This window comes from Typopeltis vanoorti, chromosome 23, assembly GCF_054136105.1.
Source record: "Typopeltis vanoorti isolate ZY-2024b chromosome 23, IOZ_Tvanoo_1.0, whole genome shotgun sequence".
Lineage (NCBI taxonomy): Eukaryota > Metazoa > Arthropoda > Arachnida > Uropygi > Thelyphonidae > Typopeltis > Typopeltis vanoorti.
In genome coordinates, this window is record NC_143571.1 from 16278218 (window position 1) to 16297789 (window position 19572).

The window sequence follows — 19572 nt, forward strand, 5'->3', positions numbered from 1 at the left end:
AGTAAAGGGAAAAAATTAGTTAAAAAATAAATATGTTTGTATGTACATGATATATTATTTTATTATGTAAGTACACATTATCATATAAATATGCCAGAATAATGATTTATTTAATAATGTAAATAAATCATAAATAAATAAATAATATAAAAATATAAAAAAATATCCAGTTTTACTATAAAGAATGAAATATATGTATAACAACTTATAAGATTTAAAAGGAATCTTAATATATTAAATTTTATTTAACCTAATACGCTTATCAATAAAATCTTTATAACGCTATCAAAATTCAAATATTTTGTAATTTCATGCTCTATAGATATTATTGCCAGGGACAACAAATGTTCTTGAGACATACAAGATTGCAAATAGGTTTTTATTAATTTTAATTTGAAAATTACCTTTCTGCTGATGCCACCGTAACTGGACTGATCAATAATATTTTAAATGTCGTAGTAATATTTGGATAAATATCCGACAAATTATTTGCAATTATGAATTTTAAAATATTAATGGGTGCATCTTCTGGAACAATATTTCTAAAAATAATTAATTCATTGTAAAATTCAGATTCATCAATATCTGTATTTAATTTTTGATACAGCTGTTTGCAGCAAAATTTTAGTTCATTTTCTGTCATTTTTCTTATTAATTTCATATCATAAAGAATCCAAATGATTTTTTGTGAATTTCATACAATTCAAATCTTTTTTTGACAGATTGTAGACCAGTATCTAAAATTACAAAAAAAAAGAAATTTATCCTAAAATTATCTTTATCACCTATGTGTGATTCATCAGGCGTTTCATAATCAAAAAATACTTTTCTTCAACGTACTGGACTTTCTTTAAATTTAATTTCTAATAGATTTGAACAGTTCTTTAGCAATCTCAAAACAGCTATCAAATCCTGATATTCTCTGGTCTTCAAAGTATTGCACTAACTCTTTAATGTGCTTAGTTACTACATCTATGGGAATTTTTGCATTTTGTAATACTTGACTTACTAAATTAACTTTTGACAAAAGCTCATACCAAATTACAAGGCTTAGTATAAATTCCAATGAATCTATTTGTTCATATATTGAAACCACTTCTACTTTGATAGTATTAACTGATGCAGTTTTAGATAATTCTTTTAGTGCATTTAAAAATTCTGGAATTTGAAAACAGCTCTAACTGATTCTATTGTACATTCCCATCTTCTATCATAACGGTTTTGGAGTTAATTGTTTAACAAATAACAAATTTCTTTAATATGTCCCAACATGAAGTTGAGACAGCAAATAATACATATATTTTTTGTATAACATTAAAAAAAATTTATTGCTATAATTGATGATTTTGTGACATCCCCTAAAATCAAATTTAAATTATGACAGGCGCAAGGAGTATAAAATGCCTTTTCGTTTTCATTTAAAATGTAAGCACAGACTCCCTTATATACTCCTTTCATATTCGCTCCGTTATCATACCCTTGCCCTCTACAATCTGACAATTTAAGATTTAATTTATTCAAAAGTGATTTTATGTTTTCATATATACCTGTACTAGCAATGTCATTAGTTGTTAAAAACGTCAAAAAGTGTTCATGAATTTCGATATCTGCTTCAAATATATGTAAAAATGTAAATATTACTGAAATTTGCTCCTGATGACTAACATCAGGAGTACAATCGAGACTTATTGAATAGTACTTTGCCTGTTGTATCATTTTTACAGTATTTTGTTGAATTTTGTTTCTTAACTGTAATTGTTTTTCCCGAACATCGCATTAAATGATCTTTTAAAAGTGAATCAAATTCTGCAATTAATTCTATGATCCTAAAAAATTACCATTATTGAGCTGTGTACAAAGTATCAAAATTACCTCTAAAAGCTAAATTATGTTCGGATAAATAAAGAATTGCTGCTACTATTCTTCTTAAAACATTTCTTAATCGTTCTGCTTCAAATTTTATGACATTTTGATTTGCCTGATCAATTGTATTGTGATTTTTTAAATTACATTCCATTTGTGTCCATGAATACATGCATTTCATGTACACTGGATTTCGTTCGTGCGACGTTAATCTTTCACTTAATTGTCGATGTCGCCAGTCAGAAAAGCCATTAATAGATAAAAATTTATCATCAGAAGAAAATAATTTGCAACAGAAACAAAAAAATAGTGCTGGAAGAGTTTGAATATACAAGCCATCTTCTGTTTTGCTTCTCTCCATTTGTAATTGTCCTAACATAGTGAGTTGTGGAAAAACATCTGTTGTTGTCATCTTTTGGAAAATCATTTTCAGTCAGAGGAGACGGTGGACCAAGTTGTACAATTTGTGTTAGTGTTGCGTTGTTCAAAATTTTGAGCCATGTTGCAGATCATCAATAGTAAATAGTTCACCTTCCTCTGGTGTCTCAGTTTTTGGATCTTCAATACTCATTGTTTGACCAAGCATGTCACGTTCTCCATTTCCTTTGATCTTAAAAATGCGGTGCAGTGCCAACGAAAGAACGAAGCGCCGTTATCAGTATAATTTTAATGTATTTTGATGAAAAATTCGGTGTTTATTTTACCAAGAAAATACGTACAAATATTTCGCTTACTATAACAATAGTTGGTTGTAAAATTATATAATTTATATAAATTATATATAATTTATATAATAATTTAAAAAATTAATCGATTTTCTTTTTTTCAATTGGCATGGGGCCCTGTGCCACCTCACAGTTCGCACACCCATGAATATGGCCCTGATTGGCACCGTTGATTATCACTTGAAGTATAAAAACAAAAGAGAAATATAACGTATTTCAATATATTGTGTTTTAGATAATATTTATGTATTTTTATAGATTGTTTGTCATAAAAACTTCTATCGTGAACAAAACAAAATAAATTTGTTTTGTTCCTATCGAAATTAAATAAACAGATTAAAAAACATCTATTCGCATTCGCAAACATCCCACCATGGGCATGGATGTTTGTGATTGTCGTTTGTGTATTTCCACAGAAATACACCACTAGTATTTCTGTGGAAATACTAGTGGTGGCAGTCAGCGTTAGATGGTGTTGGTGTAGTTTGTTTGTTTGTTTGACGATGCAAGCCAAGAGCTCACAACTGGTTATAACCCCCCCCCCCCCAAAAAAAAAAAAAAAAAAGTGATCCAGGAGAGACAAAAGAAAAATGCATCATGAAGCAATGGCTGTGTTGACCATAGTGACAACATTATCATGTAGACATATTTTGAACCACATTAATAAAATTTTCCCTGATTAAATATAACATTTAGCATACAGTCAGCACTAAATATTAAAATGAGAAATTTTTGAGTTATCACTTTTTTTTATTGGGAGTGTGATATTATTAATTGTAATTAATATATCACACAAGTTCATGTATATTGCACAGGGCTTTGTGTGTATTTGTATGATTTCTTTGATTACCTGGGCCACAGTTAACTATCTAAATCATCTTGTCTCAGAGATCTGACTGGCATAATTCTGTGTTGGGCCATTAGAATATGAGATCTTAAGTTATAATAATATTCCATTTTATATCTGAAGTGATCCAGCTGGATGAAATATCTAGCTTTTAGTGTAAATGAAAATTCTGAAGTTATAAAAGATTATATCAGCTCGGCAACTTTGCACTCAGGGATGTGAGTATCTCTAGAAATACAGAGTAATAATAGTTCAAATTCCACTGTGGGTATAAATGTTCATAAATGAGTGTAAGTGGTAACTGAATTTCTTTGTGTGCCTCACAGGGCACACTGTCAGTGTGGCAAAAATCATCAGCGAAAGAGATTCTTCAGGTCTGCAGTTTGGCAGCACAAGATATTGTTGGACTTAGACCTCTTCTTTCCTACATATGGATGCCTTCTACATATGGCACTAATTTCTGTGGGAAGGAGAAAAATAAAACATCACCTTTACTGGGTGAGATTCGCTTCTGACAGTCAAGCGAAGGCAATGAAGATTGTCAGAGATCCTGTATAATTGCATTTTTGTTACTTAGTTTTTAAGATTCCACCATCAGCGCTATTTCAGACATTTTTTTCTCCCTCAGTGGAGATAGGAACTTATCAGTAGTGATCTGTTAATGGTTAAAAGCTGCCATTAGCAAAGCAAGAAAGTGGTATTAATTGCAAAATGTATTCATGTTCCAGCAAAAACCTTATGCCGAAATTAAAAATAATAAAAATAAATAAAAAACATATCCATTTGAAATCTAGGGTTACTCCTGTCCCTGATTACAAAGTTGTAGATCTAATATCATTTTGCTTTGTTTTCCATTTAGAGTAGAAAGCTGTGTATTTTCATAGGAGATTTTTAGATTTTATATGTAATATTTTATGCTTTTTATTCCAGTCTGAGGCTTTATTCTTTTACAGGAATGCAATAAGTTATAACAATAGTGTTGGAACGTCCCACCTAACTGACTGTTCCAATTATGTTGGTTTGTTAAACTCATTTTTAACTCTTTAAATTCCGTTTTTCTTCATTAGTTGATAATTGATACTCATCTGAACATAAAGAAATTTATATTATACTGTGCCACCCTATATTCAGATTAGTCTAAATAATATAGAAGAATCAATCATCAACTATATTTATATTATCACTCTACTTTTAGGTCGAGGTTGTTAATAGCATTTAAGGCTTCCGCAAAGGTCCGATTAATTTTATGAGCGGTGCAATAAAAGAAAATCAGGCAAACACCAAGCTTAACTCAACAAAAGAAAACATTTAATGTGGAATGGTACAACATAAACATACAAGTATAACTATCTGCAAAAAGTTATCCAATTAAATATATACAAGAATTTATATTCAAATATTAGTAACTTCTAGGTTAGGTTTGTGGATTATGACTAATGTTGACATTTCTTATTTCTAAAGCTTTAGTACTGTATTTCTTTCACATAGTTCTCTCTGTCCAATTGGATGAATCATATCATAAATATATTAGCTCAGTTTAAACTATTCAGAATAATTACAGTCCATTAACTATCACGCATTCATTTCTCAGTTCTATATGCTCATTCAATCAAGTTGAAATTAGTTCTTAAAAGTTTAAGCTTCCAAATGTTACAACAACTAATCTTATGACAGGCTACACTATATTCTTTCTCAGTCAGCTAACACTTAATAGAACAACATAACACTTATTGTTACGGTGGGGAAAGTACTTCTGTACATCTAACATCCGACCAATGATTGACATAACACTACAGCTAAGGTCAAATTATATCCGATGGAATTAACTGATATTGCTTCACAAGTCATAGAAAGGACAACTCTTAACGGGTTACTGCTTCTAAGCATCAAATTCACATAGGCACATTTGAATTTCTTGTTGACTTTTACTTTATGGCAACACAATTCAAAAGAAATCTTCCACTATAATAACTGAATTATAGACACAGAAATACACAAGTCTTAATGCACTTGGTTTAAGTTATTTACTAATTCTTTATTTTCTGCTATGTATTAACTTCAGTTCTGTACTATTCCTCCAACCATTAGGAAATCATTGTAGTATCAGAACTCCTATAGAAGTAATTAAAAATGCCTATTAATTCCTTGTTCTTTCCTAGACAATTTTCGGCATATATCAACTCCCCTTCTGCCACTCACTACCGATCTCTATGCTGTCTCCAGGGCTTCTCTTTTTCTTCTGTTTTTCAATCAACGTAGTTGATTGGAAAACAGAAGAAAAAGAGAAGCTTTTTTTCCCGCCAAAATCCGGTTTTAACCCGTTCAGTTTATATCGAGTGGCTTTTCTCTTTATATACAGTAGCTCATGCTCTCAGCACAAGCTAACTGAAACAAACTCCATTTCTCCATCAGTAGCCAATCAAATCCCATCAGTAGAATTCCATAAAATTACCTTTTACTTATAGAAATAACAAAAATATATATATCATGGTTCACATAAGGTACATTTAAATTTATATACACACAGTTTCTTATAATAAATTTTACAGAATAAAGTAAATTAAATGAATGTCATTTTTATATAGAGTCTTTTTATTACTATTACATATCCTAAGGTTATACAATTAATTAATAACAAACAAAACTCAAAACATTTATACGAATAACATATTTTCCACTATAATAACTGATAATATTTACAACAAATAATATTTACAAGTCTTGCTTATGACATAGTGGATTATGTTAAATATGAATGAAGTATTATAATATATATCATCATCATCATCAAATTTCTGCCATGTACCCTCAAGGGGTGTACAGGTTATAATATATAGAATATCTTCATTCACAATTTAACAATAGAAAGTGATTTAGTTAAAATAGTTAATAGTTCCCTGCATGGGAAAGAAGAAGAAGAGTGGGTAGGAAAAAAATGTTACAATCCTTGAAATTACAATATGAAAATGCCACATACCAAATTTAGTAGTACTGCCATTAGCCTTTATTGGCCATCAGGTACACAAGCATTTAGATATATGTTTTATTATTGATTATTATAGTATAATTATTATTATTTCAAGAATACAATACCATACCATAGTCTACACAAATTTTTGAATATATATATATAGATAGATAGATAGATATGCATATAAAAGCAAAATAGTTGTGTAATTTACCTTTTTGGTTATTTTCCTTTCACATACATACATACTATATTAGCTTCAGCATTTCTCCTAGCTTGTAAAGAATTTGAACCCAAGTGTTTCCAACCTTTGGAAACACTTTTGAAGTTTATGTCTAGCACACAAAGAACCTTGATCAGGACTTTTCATTTGAATGTGAGATGGCTGGTCTCGTACCAAAGTGTCAGGTTTTTCATCATGCAGAATAGTCAAACTGGCAAGAAGAACACATGAAATTACAGCGATGGTCTACAATGCAGATACTATAGTGTCGTGAGCAATATCAGGTTTCTAAGAAGCCATGTTATTTGACTGTGACAGACTGTTGAGTTTAACATGAAGGAAATGAGATGATATATTTATATAGTTTATTTTCTAAATGCCTTGGCTAGCATGCCAAGGCATTTAGCTTCACTTAAGGATTTTATTGCATCTTATTCACTTCCATTACCACATGCCATGAAAAGAACCTAGACTTCACATGCTTCCTGATCACACCCTTAGCTTCCAGGCCTCTTAAGTAATGCCGGTCTTGTGGTTTGTTCTCCATGCAAATTTGGTTACCAATATTCTCTTGCCCTGCATGCTGTAATAATGGGAATCTTTGTCTTCAAATTTCAGAGGTAATTTTGAATTGCCACAGGGCTTCATTCTTTCATGCATTCTCTTTCTATTTTGCAATCCATATCTGTTACCTTTTCCAGTCAATTGCAAAATTCAGTTCACTATACCTCTCTTACTTATTTCACAATTTTTGCATTGCACAAATGCTAGAATTTATAGTATCTCTGCTTCCACAACTGTGAAATATATATGATACATGTATTATAGTATAAAGTAAATGATGGATCTTATTGTGTAGGACAAAACAAGATTTCTTTTACCTCGATTTTCTTTTATCTTTCATTCTGAATCTTCAGTCTACTTGGCATACAGGAAACTTTTTTAATCACAGGCATTACAGAAAACTTTCCACTATACTACTTTTTATTTGGTCCCTACAAGTTTGTTATAGTGAGAGGTGATGGTGCTTTACTGTTGAATCTATCATAGAATACTATTCTCACATCAGGAATGGTGCTCCTAAGTTTCTTAAAAATACTTGATCCCATTCAAAAAAAAAAAATATGCTAATTACCCTTTCTCACCAGTTTTCTCCACTGTCTCATATCTGGTTCATTTTTTTTATACATGTATTATGTGCAGATGTGGCATTTCCATGGTCACTTATCAGAATTGGCATTAGTAATTCTGTCACTTTCAGTCTACTACATACAGCAACTAAGAAATCATTCGTTCATAGTTTCAAAATCTGTCTCTTTCTCTCTGTTCATTCATGTTCTCTACTGCTGTTCGTTACCATTGCTTATCCTGCCATTGGTGTTTCCTGAAAACTAATATGCAGCCATTCAAATTGGTGTTTTTTTTTCTTTGCCTTTTATTCATCCATAGCATTAGTAGGCTATAGGTTTAAAGCGGCGGGGGGGGAGACTGACCACTTCATTAATAAAGCAATTTTGAATTGGAAGGACAGTTTTGGTATTTTCTGTTTCTTCTCTTTCCTAAAAATTCCCACGATAACTTATCAGCCTCTTCACTCGAAAAGCTGATCATTATATTGTACCAGAAACTGTGTAGACTTTCATATACTACCCAGAAATATACTGAATCTCATTTAAAATATCCTACTTGGATAGAGAAGTCATTCTTCTGCTATTAGACACCAAGAACTACTATATAAAATTTTTACAATGTGATGAATTGGGTTTGGCTGACTACCCATTAATAGAAACCATAGAATCACGTGAAAATCAGTAATTAGAAATTAATAGAAAATTTCTAAATTGAATATTTAGAAATTTTGGACTACACTTTAGCTCCAAGATACTAGGAACTAATCATCAGATGAAAAAATTGTTATAGAATTATCATCATAGTTTTATGCTTATGTGTAGGTTAAGCAAGCTTTCAAATTCAAATCTGACAGAATAGGAATAGAACTATTCCCCATACCAGTACTCACTTCTCTCTCTCTCTCTCTCTCTCTCTCTGTGTGTGCACGTGCATATATGTTAATTATGTGTTCTCTGCATGATTGCATTCTGTGTAGGATGAAAATCTTGAAATTCCATGAGGTAAAACCTTGTCACCTCTGTATGGAGCTGCCCAACTGGCCTTCAGTTGCAAAAATTCCATATAGGAGGTAGGTTCCAAAAGTTTCCGGCCTTACATACAAAATTCACACCAATTTTAAAATGCTGTGTGTGACAGATAGTACCATCTATAGGGAGCTTAGCATACCAGTTTCAACTCTACCTGCATCATTCAGTTAGAGGCACTCGTTTGACTAACACATGACACACTAAGTGGCTGTAATGTTAAGAATTGAGTACCGCACTGTGATAAAATTTTTCACCAAAGAAGGACTTTCTCCAAGTGCTATCAAACAGCAATTGGATGGTGTTTATGGGGAAGTTTCTCTTTCATATTCCACCATGAACGAATGGGCTAAACAATTTCACCTAAGAAGAGAGAGCATAGAAGATGATCCTCATGCTGGTTAGCCTGTGAAGCGATGACTGAGGAAAATGTCTCTCTTGTTGAGGAGAAACTGCTCAGTGACAGACAGCAGAAGTTCAAAGAAATCTTTGAGATTTCTTTGAACTTCTCGAAAAGCTTTATTCACGAGAAGCTTCACATGATATGTGAAGGTGGGTGCCCTGACTTCTCTCTGTAATTCAGAAGAAGCATCGTGTGACCTGTCCCATGAGTTTTTAGAGCTTTGCCAAGGGAATCAGAGAAGTGTGAAATCCATTGTCACCAGGGATAAAACCATTGTCCTTTATTATGATCCTCTTTCTAAAAGGGAATCCATGGAGTGGTGCAAACCAGGCTAAGCACTGCCGAGAAAAACCAAGGTCACTCAGTCCACCAAGAAGATCATGGCAACAATCTTTTGGGATTGTCAGGGAATTCTCTTGATTGACTTCAAGGAAAGGAATACCACCATAAATACAGAATGTTATGCTTCACTGCTACACAAACTGTGTGATGCCATAAAGGAGGAGAGATGAGAAATGCTGAGTCGTGGTATTTGCCTGCTTCACAACAATGCTCCAGTCCATACAGCTATTGTTATGAAGGTGTGGCTTCCAAGAGATTGAACATCCACGCCGTAGATCTAGCACCCAGTGACTACTACCCCTTCTTGAAACTGAAGAAAGACCTTTGAAGAAGAAAATTTGCAGATGACAATGAAGTGAAAGATTCAGTTTTTAGGCCATTTTGCATACAAAAGTACACACTATTTTTTCAAGGCCATAGAAAGTGTGTTGAAGTAAAGGGAGATTATGTTGAAAAGTGACAATGGTTTTCTTTCTATCACAAGTTAGTCAGGCCAAAAACTTAAGGGACCGCCCTTGTATCGTTGATTGGATTTGAACCCAGTTTTTCTCATTCCAAGAGTGCAAGGCTTCTTTAAACTTTTACAAGAAAAGTTTAAAGAAGCCTTGCAAATGTTTAGGATTCCTATACAGTGCATTAAAAATCAAGGCTTAATCTTGCACCAAGTATGGTCTGCTTACATCAAAAATTTAACTGCCACAGACCTAGGATATGACATGCATGATGTCATATCTTAGCAACAATTGGCTAAGCTCCAACACATACAATAATGAATTTACTGTTTTTATTCTGGTTTCTCATTTGTGACAGTTGTGAAGCTATCATAACATCTAATATGTGTAATTAATTGTTTATAGTCTTTTGTTATGTAAAACTTTTTTGTACCAGTACCCCGATGATGTAAGTCTTACGACTTATGGAACTTGTCAGGTTTTAATTGTTTATTTCTATTTAAACGCCTTTATTTACATTATAATGTGAATAATATGTATCATTGCCGAAAACTTCTCACAGAAAAATGTAAACTTTGTTAATTAAGACTATATTGTATTGAAAAGAATAACTGCTGATTTTCTGTGGTAGTTTTAAAAACTCAACAAATTAATAGCCTTTTGTATCAGTCTTGAATACATTGTTTTAGAATAATATCTCCTTCTTTCATTTCAGTATGACACAGATTTTTACATTCTGGATAAGTTTCCTCTTAAAGTAAGGCCATTTTATACAATGCCTGATCCAAAAAATCCAGTAAGTATATTAAATATCTAATTTATCTATTTCTCAGGATATTTTCCAGAGTGTATTTATCAGTATGCTGGTATTAATAATTATTTTTAAGAAAATTAGAAACTTATATTTAGTAGTCATAATTAGTTTTTTCATTATGTAACCCTCAAGGGGTATGGTGGATGCTATGACAGCATTACATGGTTACATCTACATTATTACTAAACTCCTGTAACAATTTTCCCCAAATGAGATTATCACTTGTCAGCACTCCAATATTGTCTGGATCTTGGTCTTCTAGATTTTTTTCCTGCCATCTTGGTATCAAACATCTGTTTGGCTAACCTTTCCTCTCCTTAGCTTAGCTTAGCTGTACTCACACTTTCTTGAATGCTAACAATGCTATATTCCTTCCTATATCTTCATTTTTAATATGATTCTGCTATTGATATGATCTATTCACTCCCCTAATTTTTCTCTAAACTCTCATATTATGGTCTCTACTCTTTGATCATCTGTATCAGATGTGTTATTTCTAATGCAGTTGATATAGTTGATACCCAACTCTCAGATCTGTAAGTTAAAATTGGTTTGAACACTTTTATGTATTGTTGAGTGTTTACACTAATTTCTCTTATTTGTTATATAAATTTATTCACCTAACTCCTCACTGTACCAGCTTTGCTTATTCTGTTATCTTTCTTATTTATATTGCCATCATCACTAAAAATTGTTTCTAAATAGTTGAAATATTTTACTTGTTCTATAGGTTCTCCATTGAGAATGCAGTATATTTTATTTGTCTCTGTCTGTTTTCATGAGTTTGGCAATGGAATTAATTTTTACACCAAATTTGTTACAGCTGCTGTTCAGTTAAGGAATCCTAGAGACTTGCACTGGATTTGTTTAGAAGTACATCATGGAAAGTGTTAGGAGTAAATTGTCCAGAAATTAAAAACATTGAAGTTTAGCATGAAATAGAAGAAATCTGAGTATTGTAGAAAAAATAAAGAAAATGAAATTCCTGGAACAAACATGGAGACATAATAAACAGATTGTATATGGAACAAATAAGTTCCAAGGGAATAAAGAAGTCATAGAAAGGGTGCAAAGAAGAGTTACAAAGATTATATCCAGGTTATGGGATTTAGATTATGAGGACAATTGCGAGTACATGGATTACAGACTCTGGTTAACAGGAGAAAGAGAGGTGATATGATAGAGGTCTATAAACTTCTGAATGAGTATTATAGGATACGTCTGATAAAATTTGGTTTGGGTGATTTGTAGCCTCTCTCAGTGAGTCCTTGACTCCCTGGAGGTCTCAGATAATAATGGTGATGACAATAATTATAAACATATTAGAAAGGCAGGAAAAAGAAGAGGATTACTGAAAAATTTTTCTTAGAAGATGTACTTAGATTAACCAGAAGAGATTAAAGAGAAAAGCAGAAATAGAGAAACCTGGAAGAAGGAACACCATAGTAACTGGGAATTAGAATGTCCTTTAGATTGACAAAATCATCTACATAAAGCAAAGAGCTAAGTTTGATATCTCCATTATCAATTTTTGCCACTTGCTTTCATAATATAATCCATATAGATGATGAATAAGGGTGCAGATAGTGCAGACTTTTGTCATAGACCTGATTTTACATCAGAAATCTCCATTGTTTCCTCATTTCAATACCCTGCCTTAAAGGAACCTCTGACAAATAGCATGGATTCTTTGTAAATTCAGTCTGTACACTTCCATCAAACAGTATGAAAACTCTTCTTTCTTACTCTATAAAAAAGGATGCATTACCACCTCTCTCTCTCTCTTTCCCTCCCTCCTTATGAGATGTCTATCAAATACCCTGCTTGTGTCATGTTTTGCTATTTTGGACAGACTAGTTTTGATTAGAATCTGACTATTTTGCATTTTTAGAATCCAACAAAGTTCAGCCTTACTTCTCATGCCAGATCTACACTAGATCTATCCGGCCTGGTTGGCCGAGTGGTTAGCATATCCGCTCTCCAGCCAAAAGGCTGCAGGTTCGAATCTCACTGTGAGCATGGATGTTTATGAATCTCACTGTGAGCATGGATGATTGTGTAAAAATACTAGTGGTGGTGATCAGTGGTAGATGGCATTGGTGTAGATGATGAAGGTAGTTGCGGTTGGTGGAGTGGTGGAGGCAGAGAGTTGTAGAATAGGTGCCCTCCCTCCCTCAATGAGTCTTTGGACTCCCTGGAGATATTTCGTAATAATAATAATCTACAGAGTACAGAGTTCTTTGGAATGAGACAAAATTCTTCATTCCAGTAGGTTCAAATTTGATTGTCTTTTCCTTGAAACTTAAAATGCTACAAAATCATCTGGACCTTAACTGCTCTGACTGTCTGCCATTCTCTAAGTTTTGATAGGTGATTACTATTAACTGTTAATTTTTTTTTTTTTAATATATTAATCTGCATAAACTTTTACAGTTGTTCTTATGAACTCTAATAGTGTAATCCTGCCAACTCAGCTGTGACAGAGACATGAGCTAGTAAACACTTGCTAAATAACTCATGATTCATGTTTTGAATGTAGTTACCGGTCGTTCTCCTTGATTATGTCTTCATTGCATTGGATGATATATATATATATATATATATATATATATATATATTGGAGTTTTTGAATAAAATTCTATATTTTTTCTACATGTGTAAATCATATAAGTATCTATAAATAGAGCTTCAATTGCACTAATAGATCTGTTTACACTTTGAATTTTTTTCATTTTATGGAAGTCTAGTTTGAGGCTGTTTTGAGTGTGGATGTGTTATTACAAAATTCCTCCTGTAAAATTGATTCTTCCTCGAGTTTTCTTAAACTAATTGGTGTAGTTTTTAGTGGATTTATTGTATTTAGTGCATTTAAATATATATTTAAAGATATGTTAATTTTTGATAGTTTAAAAAATTACACCATTAACCCAACTGAACAAGTGATGTTGAAAGTACAAGTTAATGTAGATGCAAGGGATGGAATGCTTTGTCCAGCTCAACAGTATCATTGTTGATGGTACAAATGAAGATAACTTGACATTTGAAATATCCTGATTAAAAAATTATTAGACAATCGGCCAGAGAATTAGAAAAAGTCGAGAAACAATTGAAGAAACTCAGATAGGGTAAGAAAGAGCAGAACAAGAAGAGGCAGGAAAGTGCTGAAGTAGGTTAAGTTAACAATGAATAATAATAGTTATGGGAGTCTGGTTTGAGGCTATTTTGAGCATGGATGTGTTATTATAAAGCTCCTGTAAAATTGATGCTTTTTTTTATTATTAAGTTTTCTTAAATTAATTGGTGTGTTTTTCATATATTATTGTGGTTTTAATGGATTTAATGCATTTAAAATTATAATTGAAGATATGTAAATTGGTATGGCAATCATGGTGATGGTAAAATATGGTATTGGTAATTGAATTTGTGCTTACTGACAGAATGACTACTTTGAGCTTTCAGGGACAAAAATTAAAGATTGGAAAATGGGACAAACAAAAATGGAAACAGAAAAGAAGGAGATAGTAGTGCTTGTCAGAAGTAATGATTTTAGTAGTGGTAAATATAGTATGAGAGAGAGAGTTTTGTAAAAGGATTGTTAGCTTATTACATATACCGGCCACTGAATTTGAAATTTTTATTTACTTCGGAATTTGATGGTTTCCTTATAGGCATGCAACTGCCAATACCAATCCTCTTCAATTCTCTGCACGTGAGATATGGGTTGGGAACAGCATTCATTAAATGCTTTGGTCAATTGCTGCACACAGGAAGTTCTGTTTGTCTATAGAAACCTTCTCAGATGACAGCGATCTCATTCCTGGAATACTCTCTTAGGACCAGTTACACCCTCTTAGACAAGCAATGTGGGTTATTTTTCCACTAATTAAACAACCAGGCCAGCTGAGTGGTTAGCATATCTGCTCTGCAGCCAAAAGGCTGCAGGTTAGAATCCCACCGTGGGCATGGATGTTTGTGATTGTCTCTGGAAATACTAGTAGTGGTGGTGGGCGGTAGATGGCACTGGTGTACATGATGGTAGGTGCAGTTCGTTGTACTTGGTGGAGACAGAGAGCTGTAGAGTAGGTGCTCTACTTTGATGAGTCTTTGGACTCCCTGGAGGTGTCACTTAATAATAATAATACCTCACCTTTTGAGAAAACAGTCAGCTCTGCTGTTTTCAAAATCATGGCTCCAGTCAGATGAGTACCCACGGTTCTCATTGTGATCAACAATATTGATTACTGACCAGCAGCATTCTTAAATAGGTGCCTAGAACATGTGGTCATGTAGACACACATGACGAAGTATTTTGCATATACACTCCATAAGTGACATTTACATATATCTGCATAAAGGTTTCTAATTCAGTGGCATGTATGTGTACCAAGGTTGTATGTCCTAATTGAAACACCCATAACTATATGGATGTTCCAATTAGACAGGTTACAAGCTGAAAATTGTGACCAAAAAAATTTCTTTTGAACTTAACATAGTAAGGTCTTATGCAGACCTTATTGACCTTGACATAAGGTCACTTCTATACAAAGTTGGTTTAAGTTTCTGCTGATTCTTGGAAAAAACATTCAAATTTGAATTCAGACCTGTATATCGCCTTGTTCTGTTTTCGTAAGATTTTATGATCACTGTGAATGACATAATCTGCCAAATCTGATTTCCCATGTTGCAAAAAAATCTCATATTTGTTGCTGTTTTTAAGTATTTCACAGCTGTCTATCCACAGTATAATATCTCCATATAAGCCATCTGTTTGTGGCAGAGGGGATCTTCTAGATGTGGTAGCCATTTCCAGTCTTCCTCTTTTTCTATACTTTTCTTTCTATATTCTTTACTCTCATTCACTTTGTATTTTTTACTTTTTTTTTCTTCAGTATCAGCATCCTATTGCCATGTTTACTGTGTAGTGTGACCTGAAGATCTGGAGGAAAAGGGTGGTGGGCGATCCTGGTAGTTTTGCATTACTTTGGCCCCTGCTTCAACAAGATTGGCAAAACTGAGTGATCAGTCAGCATGCAAGCATGCTCACTAGGGTAAATGGTGTTGCAGTGAGTCTTCCATAAGGACCAGGGACAGAGCTCAGGTCTTACTGCTGTGTCTAAGGTAATCTTGGCATTCCACTTTGAAATGTATAAATTGCTTGCTGGATAATGTGCATTCACATGTGTCTGTAGCTCCATGGTAGGTAGGGATTTCTTGCGTTGAACTGAAATTCTTTTTGAGCGTTAATCCTTCATCCTCATATTTTTCAAGAGCTCCACAAAAGCCTCATCTAAGTACACATTCCATAGGTAAATGTTTTGTCTCTTATTTCTGATAACAGAAATAAGAATAATATTATTACCTTAAAATTAACCTTCCTAGTTGGTGGAAATGCAAACTAGATCTCTAGGTGATAATTTTCATCACTTGGTGAAACACCACCTCCCTACAAATTATTTTCTTCTTTGTAACTACTTGTCTACGCATGGCACTGTCATGTCTCGGGCAGTCTTCAGCATGGGTCCAACCATGAAACAGGTGTGTAAAGCAATAGTGAAAATTTTACCCTTCTTTATACAAAACAGGTGAGATATTTCAGATAAGAAGATATGTTCAGGGGGGGTGCTTAAGGGTCTAAGCTGTATAACTGAGAGGAGACCTCCACAGAGCCTTTAAAGGAATGCGAAGAACCGACCAGGGCTTCTGACCTAATGTCCAATCCTCACCTTCTCGTGGTGCACCTGGTTGGGTATCTACTTGGATACTGAACGAACGAGGATGGGCTGGCAATTTGGGATTTAGCCGACCAAATTGTATTCTTATTGGTTAAACCAAAATAACAAATGATGGTACAACATGACAAAATTTCATGCCGGCTGGGGCGTCGCCTGGTTAAACAAGGCCCCCGTTGTTTTCGCCAGGGAACCAGGGCGAACAACGAAAAGTCAGCTACTGGAACAAATCTGAAAACAAACCCCAACTCAACATCACCAGAGTTAAAGATCGGTATTATCAATGTAAGAAGCCTGAATGACAAAGAAATGGAGCTAGCTGAGGAATTAGATAAGTACCAGATCGACATAATAGGGGTGACTGAAACAAAAAAGACCAAAACTGGTGAGATCTCTCTGAGCAATAAATACAAAATGTTATATTCAGGCAATGGCAATCAAGGAAAAGAAGGAGTAGCCATAGTATTCAACACAAAATATGAGGCTAATCTTCTTGAATGGCAGTCAGTCTCAAGTAGAGTAATGTGGGCAAATATGAGAATGGGGAACTGGACAATGAGACTTATTTGTGCCTATGGTCCCACAGAAGGTTCTACTAAGGTAGAACTGGAGGAATTTTTTGAGGCTTTAGAAAAAGCAACTGACACAATGAAAAAGGAAAAGTTGATCCTTGTTGGGGATCTAAATAGCAGAGTACGAAATGATTGTGAGACATACAAAAATATTTTGGGAAAATTTGGAGAAAAGAGCAAAGCTAATAATAATAGCAAATATCTGTTGGATTTCTGCTCAGGACATGGACTGGTTATTACTAACACCATGTTCCAACATAAAAATGTGCACAAATTCACATGGAGAGAAGAGGCTAGGAATAAGAAAAGTCTCATTGACTATGTTATTGTTGATAGTGATATTTTCTCCCTGGTGCAGGACACCAGAGTGTGTCCTGGTGCACCAGATACACAAATACAGGGACACAAATACCACTCTGGTGTCCTGCACCAGGACACCAGAGTGTACAGAGGATTTGAAATTGGAAGTGATCACTATTTAATCTTGAGCAGGATAAAATTGAATTTCATATTGAAAAGAATAACATGTAAGAAAGTTTTAAAGCGAATAAAAGTTGAGCAGCTCTCAGATGTGAACTGTAGACTAAAATACACAAAGATTATTGAAGAAAAAATGAAAGAGTTTGAGAACAGGAATCAAACCTTGGAGATTCAGTGGCAAACTATGAAGAAAACATTGATTGATTCTGCCAGAGAGGCATGTGGTGAGGTTGTGTGCAAGAATAAAAAAATCAGAACTCCCTGGTGGACACAGGAAGTTAAAGAGGCAGTGAAGGAAAAGAAGAAAGCATATCAAAAGTTCCTGTCAAATAAGTCAGCTTGTGCTCTTAGAGAATATAGAGACAAATGCAAGAATGCTAAACACTGTATAAAACTAGCTAAACAAACGTCATGGGAGGACTTTGGCAAGAATATAGAAAATAAATATCAAGAAGGTGGCAAAATATTCTGGAGGGTGTTGAAGAAGCTTAGGAATGGAGGAAAGAGTGCTGTAAAAGGAATTAGAGATGAAAAAGGTGACATGAAAACGGGAGAAAAAGATATCCTTGAAGTATGGAGTAATTACTTTGAAAAACTGCTAAATGAAACAAGCAGTGATGACAGCACAGTGGTATAAAACACTGACCAGGCATGCAGGCAGGAATACATATCCATACTTGAAGTAGAAAAAGCCATCAAAGGCTTGAAATGTGGAAAGGCAGCTGGAGTAGATGATATTCGACCAGAAATGCTGAAGTATGGTGGTATAAGAGTCTTACAGTGGCTGCACTGCATAGTTCAGAAAGCCTGGACAGAGGGACGAATTCCCGATGATTGGATTAGAGCTCTTATAGTACCCATATATAAAAAGGGAAATAAAACTGAATGTGAGAATTACAGAGGTATTTCCCTACTGGGTGTTCCTGGCATAATCTATGCAAGTATACTTGAGAAACGGTTGAGAAGAATTGTGGAAGAAAAGCTTGGTGAAGACCAAGCTGAATTCAGGCCAAACAGAGGCTGTCAGGATCAGATCTTCACTTTATGACAAATAGTCAAGAAAGCATGGGAGTATAACAAAGATCTGTATTTAAGTTTTGTCGATTTGGAAAAGGCATATGACAAGGTGCCAAGAGAGAAGCTATTCAATACGCTGCAGTTATATGGTGTCAATGGGGCATTATATCAAGCAATACTTAGTCTTTATTTGAGTTGTAAGTCAGCAGTTAGAATTGAAGGAAGTATGGGAAGATTGTTTAATGTTAAATCTGGTGTGAGACAAGGATGTACATTATCCCCTCTGTTATTCATTATCTATATGGATCACATTATGAAGGAAAGTGGTATTAAACATGATATCAGAATTGGAGATGTTAATGTCAGCTCTTTGATTTATGCAGATGATGTTATACTTCTAAATAAATCTGCTACAAGTCTGCAAGATTCTCTGACTAAATTGAATAGCTGTTGTAATAGATATGGTATGAAGGTCAGCAATAAAAAGACAAAGACAATGAAAATAGGCAGAATCATTGAAAATGTCAACTGTGTTGTGAATGGAGAACCTGTGGAACAAGTAAAACATTTCAGCTACTTAGGCACAATTTTTACTGAAGATGGTAAATTAAATATAGAAATAGACAACAGAATCAGCAAAGCTGGTATGGTGGGAAGTCAATTGAATAAATTCATATGGAATAAGAGAGAAATTAGCTGGAACACTAAATTAGCTGTATACAAGACAGTGTTCAAACCAGTTTTAACTTATGGATCTGAAAGCTGGGTCAGAAGTAAAACACTTGACCAAAGACTAGAGACTGCAGATATGAGAGTCCTGAGAAAGATTAGAGGCGTGAACAGATGGCATCAATGGCAATATCATATTAAAAATGAGGATATTAGGAAAGAACTTGACATTGTCAGCATCCAGGAATACGTTAGCAGAGGTAATCTCAGGTGGTATGGTCACTTAAATAGAATGGGAGAGGAAAGATTAGC

General features: G+C 33.9%; 1 protein-coding gene across 1 annotated transcript in view; it reads left to right on the top strand.

Moving 5' to 3' along the window:
- The window catches only part of AspRS (aspartyl-tRNA synthetase), a 232926-nt gene that overhangs the window by 164204 nt on the left and 49150 nt on the right, over positions 1–19572 (top strand). Inside the window, exon 12 of the mRNA XM_090412705.1 lies at positions 10695–10775. Coding sequence (XP_090268831.1) covers positions 10695–10775 — 81 coding nt within the window. The remainder of the gene's footprint in view (positions 1–10694; positions 10776–19572) is intronic.